The sequence below is a fragment of the Sander vitreus genome, chromosome 7 (genome assembly GCF_031162955.1).
Source record: "Sander vitreus isolate 19-12246 chromosome 7, sanVit1, whole genome shotgun sequence".
Classification (NCBI taxonomy): domain Eukaryota; kingdom Metazoa; phylum Chordata; class Actinopteri; order Perciformes; family Percidae; genus Sander; species Sander vitreus.
The window spans coordinates 16,961,334-16,969,941 of NC_135861.1; the positions used below are offsets into that span (position 1 = coordinate 16,961,334).

The 8,608-nt window shown below is 43.2% G+C and overlaps 1 protein-coding gene across 1 annotated transcript in view; it reads right to left on the minus strand.

Moving 5' to 3' along the window:
• Positions 1 to 8,608, minus strand: part of lrp1ab (low density lipoprotein receptor-related protein 1Ab) — a 92,927-nt gene that overhangs the window by 28,966 nt on the left and 55,353 nt on the right. The window contains exons 25-38 of the mRNA XM_078255014.1: positions 6,396 to 6,600; positions 6,144 to 6,308; positions 5,635 to 5,879; positions 4,714 to 4,845; positions 3,012 to 3,239; positions 2,690 to 2,864; positions 2,293 to 2,387; positions 2,018 to 2,167; positions 1,729 to 1,869; positions 1,363 to 1,491; positions 1,136 to 1,267; positions 910 to 1,044; positions 680 to 809; positions 424 to 550 (exon numbers count right to left, since the gene is read on the minus strand). Of these exons, the coding sequence (XP_078111140.1) occupies positions 424 to 550; positions 680 to 809; positions 910 to 1,044; positions 1,136 to 1,267; positions 1,363 to 1,491; positions 1,729 to 1,869; positions 2,018 to 2,167; positions 2,293 to 2,387; positions 2,690 to 2,864; positions 3,012 to 3,239; positions 4,714 to 4,845; positions 5,635 to 5,879; positions 6,144 to 6,308; positions 6,396 to 6,600 (2,189 nt within the window). The remainder of the gene's footprint in view (positions 1 to 423; positions 551 to 679; positions 810 to 909; positions 1,045 to 1,135; positions 1,268 to 1,362; positions 1,492 to 1,728; positions 1,870 to 2,017; positions 2,168 to 2,292; positions 2,388 to 2,689; positions 2,865 to 3,011; positions 3,240 to 4,713; positions 4,846 to 5,634; positions 5,880 to 6,143; positions 6,309 to 6,395; positions 6,601 to 8,608) is intronic.

Sequence of the window (8,608 nt, forward strand, 5' to 3'; positions counted from 1 at the left end):
AGCCCCTTTAGCTTATACCCTCCAGCACGTAATGGTTTAATATGTAATACTGGATGATTTGTATGTGTGATTTTAGGTGACCATCATTGGCAAAAATTAGATTTTGTGGCAGCTCTAAAACTAACTATTTTGAACCTACTATACTGACTTGTAGCTACATTAAGTAGAGTTAATTACGTATTACAATTCAATTTATGAAATCACAGGGCATATAATGCACCACTACTATAATCTAATCAGTAAGAATTATAGATAATTCTCGTTGTATTAAAGAAATGCTGACCAATGGTCCAGTCTTTGGAAAAGTGACAGTATATTTGTTCAAACTAGAAAGGAAGATACTGTCATTAATAATGACAAATGTATTTAAGACATTTGTCATTATTAAGTCTTAGGAGCTATGATGTCAGCTGTGGTCCATACCTCGTAGTCGATGGAGATTCCATTGGGCCAACTGATGCTCACATTGACCAGGACCAACCTCTGGGAGCCATCCAACCTAGAGCGCTCAATACGAGGATACTGACCCCACTCAGTCCAGAACAGATACCTGCACACAGGGACACACCGACAAGATTTAAAAGTGCATTTTATGGGAATTTTGAAATATAGTAGCACGGTTGAAACTCCATTGCAAGTACCTGAAGGCAACAGCATTACAGAAGGCAGGAAGACTTACCCTTTAACTGGATGGACAGTAATGGCTCTGGGCTTGTCCAAGCCCTGGGAAATGACTACATAGCGGAAGGAGCCATTCAGCCTGGCCACCTCGATCACGTCAAAGCCCTGGTCAGTCCAGTAAATATTTCCTATAAAAGAACAGGGATGCAAATCAGCTACAGTATGTGGTCCTTTGTGAAATATGGACAAGTGAATTAAAATAGGATTTCAAATCTGTTATAACTAGACCTGCTATCCAGTCGACTGTGATGCCCTCAACCCTGCCAATGCCGTTGGTGACCACATCTTCTCTCCATGTCTGATCTCTTTTAGCCCTGCTGATGGTGCTCAGGCCCATGTCCACCCAATAGATGGTGTCATTCTCTGAAAATGAAGAGGCCTTTTGTGTCATCCTGTAAATACTTACTTCACTGAGAGCTCATCTAGTTATTGATGTCCCTCAGTGTTAACTCACCAGCGTGGAAGTCGATGCCAACGGCCAGAGAGGTGCCAGACACTGGCACCAAGGCGTCAGATTTGTCTGCAGGGTCGAGTGGAATTCCTCTGATTCCCTCATGAACAGAGTAAAGCAGGAAAGAGCCCATGCCTGCTCAAAGACAATACAATACGTGTTTTGTTTTAGAACAACCTGCATTTTCACTGTACTGTATGTGTGACTGTAGCTGTGACGCAGTGTTTTACCTTCACAGGACTGCTGTCCTGTCTTGAGGCTGTATCCAGCCGTGCACATGCAGGCCCTGGTTGTTGGTGAGGTGGGCAGACACAGCTGGGAGCAGTCTCCATTGTTGTTAGTGCACAGGTTGATACCCGCTAAAAGAAAAGGAGAGGATCACTGAGGCCCAAAAAGAAAGAACAGTATTTTTCGTTTCTAGTTTTACGCTGTATGGAGCACTAACTTTTTTTTACATCCGCTTCAAAACATGACACTCAAGTTATTTTAATCTAAATTGACTTTCCAACTCTTCCAAATTATGTAGGGCTACTTTTTGACTCATTACTGACAAAAACCACAAGCAGTAATGTTTTTCTTCCAGTGATCTTTCTTACCTTTCTGCACATCCTCATCATAGATCCTCATGTGCATCATAGGGGAGGTGTTGTTTCGCAAAACCTTCCAGTTTCCTCCGTCCTTCTTGTCACATGTTCCTATCTGGTCAGTTCCCTGGTCTGCCCACCACATCTTGTCTCCTACAGTGAGGGACATTGTTTCATATATTTGTATGTTATCCCTTTAGCATGGGCTAGTGATTTCTTAGCATATAAGCAGTAATATCATGTAACTATCAAGATCAGAAAGATTGAAAAAAGAGCAGAACATTTTAAAGTATCATCTTACCCATAATAGCCAAGGCAGTAGCCTTGGTAAGTTTGCCTTTTACACCTTCCAGGATCTCCAGTTTAGTTCCATCCAGCTGACAGCGGTTAATGGTGCCGTTTCCTGAGCTGATCCAGTACAGCTGCTCTTTTTCATAGTCGATAGAGAGGCCTAAGTGGAAAGATTAATGATGCTATTATACACATACATCTCCAATATGCTTAATCTGTGCTTCCACCCTGTAGCGTTTAATAGAGATCCAGTATTATTTCGCAGTAGGGGGTACATCTGCTCACCTACTGGTCCTTTTTGATCAGTGAAAAGTATGGTGCTGTTGCTACCATCCATGTTAGCCATGCTTATGTTGTCACCATCAGTCCAGTACAGCTTCCTGAAGAGGGATATTAATGTTATGAGACATGAAGAGGGGCTGAAATCTCTTTTCTGGAGCAGAGCAATGCTCTACCAATGAAGCATCACAGTAGGAGACACAACAGGAGCATCACATGAGGAAAATCTAGTAGGCCAAGGGAAAAGAGGCAGCAAGGGAACTACAGCTCTACCTTAAAAACCTTCACCAAAGTTGTTGTTGTAAAGCATATAGGCAGCAAATGCTCTTGAATTTATTAAATGAAATGGAAAACAGAAAAAGAGCATCATAAGAGAAGAGAAGAGACTGGCGACAACACTCACCCCAGTAGAGGATGCACTACCAGGCAGTGGGGCTTGTCTAAACCCTGGATGACAGCATTCTTGAAAGATCCATCCAGTCTGGCCACATTGATCTGCTTCTTATTGGCATCATAGCTGGTCCAGAAGAGGTTTCTGGACACCCAGTCTACTGCCAGGCCGTGAGCGTTAGGAAGGTCTGGGGAAATGGAAAAGGTTAGGGTTTAATCTAATTTCCAGACAGATACAGAAAGGTTTAAGTGTAAACTGTAACTACACTTAACCGTAAGTAAAGTGTAAAATTAAAAAACATTGGAATGACAGATATTGCTGTAATCGCTCTCACCAGCAGACACAACAGTCTCTACCCCTGTGCCGTTAATGAAGGCTCTCTTGATTGTCTGCGTTCGAACATCTGACCAGTAGATGCGATGCTCCACGGCGTCATAGTCCACCACTGTCACGTTGTCTATGTCTGGCACGGTGAAGGAGATGATGTAGTTGTAGTAGGGGTTGTCAATGTCTACACCCCGGATCTCGATCTGACGAGCATATAGAAGAAACTTGCGGGATTCTGGGAATAAGAAAAAAAACATACTGAGAAAAAGACACTTCTGTTGCATTTTTTATAAATTATTTCTGAGTTATCTACAAATGATGGGAAGGGTGAAAAGAGAAAGGGAGAACAAATGTATATAGGCAGCTTTTCTAACTTGCTTAACTCTAAACATTATTAGTATAACTGTCATACATATTATTTCTGTTATTATTTAACATGTTTTTGTTATATCTATTTAATCTATTCATGAACATTGAGTGTTGATGTTAATTAGGAACTAAAGTACATTTACTTTGCACACGGACACTTTTTAAGGTGCAACAGGAGAAACACACATGGGGTGAGAAGTTATTCTCTGTGTGGATGACAAGAGTAACTCGTGTTTTGAGCGAAGAAGTAAAAATGTTTTTCATTTTTGATTTTTGAACCGGGTATTTAACTCATTCCCTCTTGGTTATGTGCAGCCAGCGAGGTATGTGTATTACGTTTGTATTTCCCGAGTGTATTTGTATGTACCTCTTTATAGTGTATGTGAACGTGTTTATCTTTTACATTGTCATACTGTGGTTTGACGGTGGATTTCATTGACGGTGAATTGCCAATGATGGTGGATGTGATGGCGGAGAAAAGGATGACAAGTGCAATAAATACATCAGTAACCCGAACCATGGTGTCGTTTATTTCCCGGAGGGAGTGTTAATCAGGTTTTATATGATCACAAGATCCCATCTATATTCTTATAAGCGCATTGTGATTAAAAGTTTAGTTAAGTTTAGGCTTCTTCTCACTGTACTAGCCACAAAATCAAAGAGAGGAGTAAGCTGGATCCCAGGACACAGAAGCTCAAGAGGGTCAAACTGACCAGTCAGTAACATGTTGCTCTTGTCGAGGCTTGATCCTGAGAGATTGGAGGTGGAGTAACAAAAGACTCCCGCTCAGTCAAAAATTCATGCAGCTTTAACTCGGTTTAATTGGTGAACGTGTCAGAGAAAAGTTTGGCTGTAATTCTGCTTAGCTCCCAGGAAATTCCTGCATTGATGGGGAATGCATCAGACACCCTCTAATCCAATTATCCTTAAATCTACACTGATGAGATGAGGATTGTTCTGTAGAATGCTTAACAATTACATGGACACACATGCACACAGAGTTCCACAGCTACACCTCAAAACCATCAAGAAACCTACTCATAAAAATCACACAGCAATAAATGAAGACCTCCGTCTTTTATATGAAATGAAATGGAAATGAGAGTGAAGAAGGCCACGTGGCACAAAAAGCAATTAGGTATTCTGTCATAAGAGATGACAGCTAATGATGTTGATATCACGTATGGGAGCTGAGCGCACCGTAGGGGTCATGACTGTTGTGAGAAAAGATTCTTGCAAACAAAGAGCCTGTTTCTTGCTCCTTCATGACATGGATTGAATATGACAGTGTTGTGTGAACACACAGGTCTGTAGGTGTTTGTAACAGCATCTGTCCTTACCTTTGCAGGTGCGTTTGTCAGGCTGCAGCTTCATGAGGTGAGGGCAGGCACAGGAGAAGGTCTGGTTGAAGTTGATGAGACAGAGGTGGGAGCAAGGGCCTTTACCATCACTGGTGGCACATGGGTTAGGAGCTGAAAGAAAGGCAGAGGAAGTGGTGAAAGAGAGAAAGACACACAAAAAGACAGACAGGAGGTATTTCCCTGAAGGCCCACACTATGTTCTGTAGATTGCTGTGTATATATTTTCATATGTAATGTGAGAAACTACTTCCAGAGTATCACAGACATGCGTGTAATGGACTTCGCCATCAATGGACCCCCAAGGAAAGTGAGGGTGCAGAAAAAGACCCAGCTTGTTGCCTCGTCACTGTCATAGGCATTGGTTGCAGCTGCCGATCAACAATTCTGTGAGATCTCTCTTTTCCTGTCTCCAATTACGGGACCTAGTGCCTCTCTGCTGTCACACACCCTTGGGATCCTATAGCCAATGGCTACTAAACATCACATTCAATGTGACAGAATAACTGCAAATCTTTTTGTCATTTTGTCAAATCACGTGGGCCTGTGAGATCAACACATGACATTTAAGTCGCAGGAGGAGGGTTTTATTTCCTACCCAGCCGGTGGGAAATGCCAAAGAGTGAGGTGACTTTTTGATCAACGAGGCAGCAGGGGGTGCCCAAATTGCTGCCAGTGTGAGAAGACAACACGTTTCACAGCCGAAAGGTCAGCTGTCTTTGGAGAATAGGAGTCGTGAATCAACGTGTTCAGCAATGAACTGTGAGTCACCATTCTCTTTTGAGTTAATGCCTCAGTCAGTTACACTGATAGGCAGGGGTGAACTTGAGATATGGAGACTCTCTCTCTCCCTGTGAGTGTGTGTTTCTCTTTGAAAGTGTATGCATGTGGTGTGCAACCTACCCTGGGGCTGTCTGGAAGGGTGATAGACCTGCAGGTCAAAGGGTTGTGTGTTGGTGCGCTGGACTACTGTGACATTGTGTCCTGTCCATTTGTTGGCTTTGGCCAGAGTGTTAGTCCTCCAGTCAGTCCAGTAGACCTCGCCTCCATACATGGTGACAGCAAAGGGGTGGGACAAATACTCATGACCCCGCAACACTTCAATCAGCCCAGAACCGTCGTACTTAGCAGAGTAGATAGCATCTGACCTGGAGGAGGATTAAGGCAGAGATGTATACTTTACATAATATGTGCATTAGCGTAAATGGATGTATGTTGCTCATGTTACTAGATGAGTCTGTACTTGTATGTCATTTTACATAAGCAAAGCACATCTGCATGTTTATTAAAAAATGAATCATGGCAAGCAAAGTAAAAAACGACTGAGCAAGTGGGTGATGTAATAATGAGTGAGTGGGTGGATGCAGTGCAATGAGAGCACTGTATATTTAGAGACTAGTGGAAAATGCTACCTGGCATCAATCCAGACAATGCGTCTTTCCATGTAGTCCACAGTGAGTCCGTTGGGCCAGCCACCACTGCCTGTTTCCCTGTGGATGGTGCGTCTGCCTTCACCACTCATAGATGCTGCCTCAATCCTGGGCAGACTGGCATCCCAGTCTGTCCAAAATAAAATACTGCCAACAGAAAATAAATCAATTGTATTGTCCATTTTCTAAAAAGGTTGATTGCAGATTTAGAATCTCAAAATCTATGCTTCTTACCCATCACGAGGGTCTAGGGCAATGGCCCTTGGGTGCTCCACCTCCCCAGCCAGCAGGGTGGTTCTCATAGTCCCATCCAGTTTGGCCACCTCTATCTGGTCCAGATTGCTCTCCACCCAGTAGATGTTCCCTGCTATCCAGTCCACAGCCAGGCCCTCTGGAGTAGCCAGTCCATACTGGATCACCACCTCAAAACTGGTCAGGGCTGAATGGGACACCCATAGAAAAGTCTCTTAAAACTAGTATGGTTTTTAGTTATTTATCATGCATTTAAAAACTGAATAGCAAGCTGAAAAAGGGGCCTATTTCATAGGATTTTATTGTTAGTGGGGATTTGTAATACAACTAATTTAATAGAGTAGCTTGGCTTATGTTACTTTGACCGACAAGAGTAAATCTCCAGCCAGCACATTGTCGCAAAATAAAATAAAATAAATCTGGCTTCTAACTTGCCTGTCAGTGTATGGCACACACTGCTGCTGTGTCTGTCAGTGAGGCTCTGAACAGCGCTTTCTTCCCCACCTCTAAGAAAACAAACATCCAACACCAGGGGCCCTATCTTGCACCCAGCGCAATTGACTTTGTACACCAACGCATGTATCATTCCTATTTTGCACCCGACGCACAGCGGACTTTTCCAGACAACAGACTTACGTCGGTAAATTAGGGAATGAACTTGCGCTCCCAGGGGCGGTTCAGCAAAAAGAGGAGGCGTGTTCTGGCACAAACATTCCCTAGTGCTAGAGGTAGAGTGGTTGCCCCTCAACCACAAGATTGGCGGATCAATCCCAGGCTCCTCCGGCCACATGTCAAAGTGTCCCTGAGCAAGACACTGAACCCTGAGTTGCTCCCCGGATGCTGTATGTATAGCTGTCCACTGCTCCTAATACTAAGGATGGGTTAAATGCAGTAATAGAATTTCACTACATTGTACTGTGTGTATGTGACGATTAAGAATAAAGTGTGGTCCTTTGATCCTTTGCAGTTTCAGAAAACAATTCCTCCACAGTCCAGGAAAAATCTAGTCTAAAGTCAGTGGCGCTTATTCAGATGCTATTTTAAGGGGGCATGCTTGGCCGTAATGTAGAGTGTGCACACCGCGCATACACTTTGCTTCTCTCATCTCACGGACCCAGCAGTTTCCATTTTTGCAAACCATACATAAATACAAGGAAAAATATGACCTTGTTTTACACATTTCCATGAATCATGGATGTGTTGATGACATAAATGAGGAAATATTAGAGGACTTAAGGAGATGTGATGTTGAATGCATGTGCCGATGCCACTTAACCCAAATGCCCCAGCAGCAGCACGGGAGAGGAGAGACAGAAGAACTGCATCGTCTATAGTGAGGTAATCTGGGTCTAATGTTACACTACATTGCAAAAATATCACCATGCATTCATAACCTCGTGATTCAGTGAGAGTGAGCCCAAAACATCGGAAAGTATGTTTCTGTGACATTTCTTTATTCAATCAATCAATATCAATAGCAAACGTCGGTCTCCTCAGCTGTGAACCGTTCCTGGCGTGCGCCCATGGATGTATTAAGAGCGTGCGCCTGCAAATCCGCCATTATAATAGCAAACCGCCATGGAACAAGCGTGCCTGCTTTTAAAGGGGAATGTGAGATAACGCTCTGATTGGTTTATTGCACGTTACGCCCAAACCACACATATGAGTAATGTAGCTACTTCAGACCAACCCATTTTAGATTTGCGTTGGGCGCAAGAGTCATTTATCCTGCCGGTATAATAGCAACAGCACCCGAGATCCACCCACAAAGCTACTTGCGTTTGATACTTGCGTTTCAGATCATTAAAATAGAGCCCCAGATCTCCCATTCCTTTTAGTATTTCCCAGAAACAACTGGGTCTCATGCAGACTAAGTGCAAACCAAAATCTGTGATCATCTCTGGCTAGGGCGATGAGACAACTTCTTCACAAGGCCTTCCAGTAGTAATTAGAGGGAGAGGGATAGGCCTTCTTTACAGTTTGCTTAAAGGAATGCTGGAGTTTCTGTGTGTATGTGTGGGTAGAGGGGTCTTTGTTAAGCTGTGTGTACTACAAAGAGTATGCCAATAACTTCAGAGATTCTGAAATGGCCTCAATAACGAGCAGCAAAAGCTGATCTATGTTAGTCACAATGTCTCTGCTCAGGAGTCCTGTTTTAATGGTTAAGTTAGAGGGCTGGGAACTGGAACTGCAGT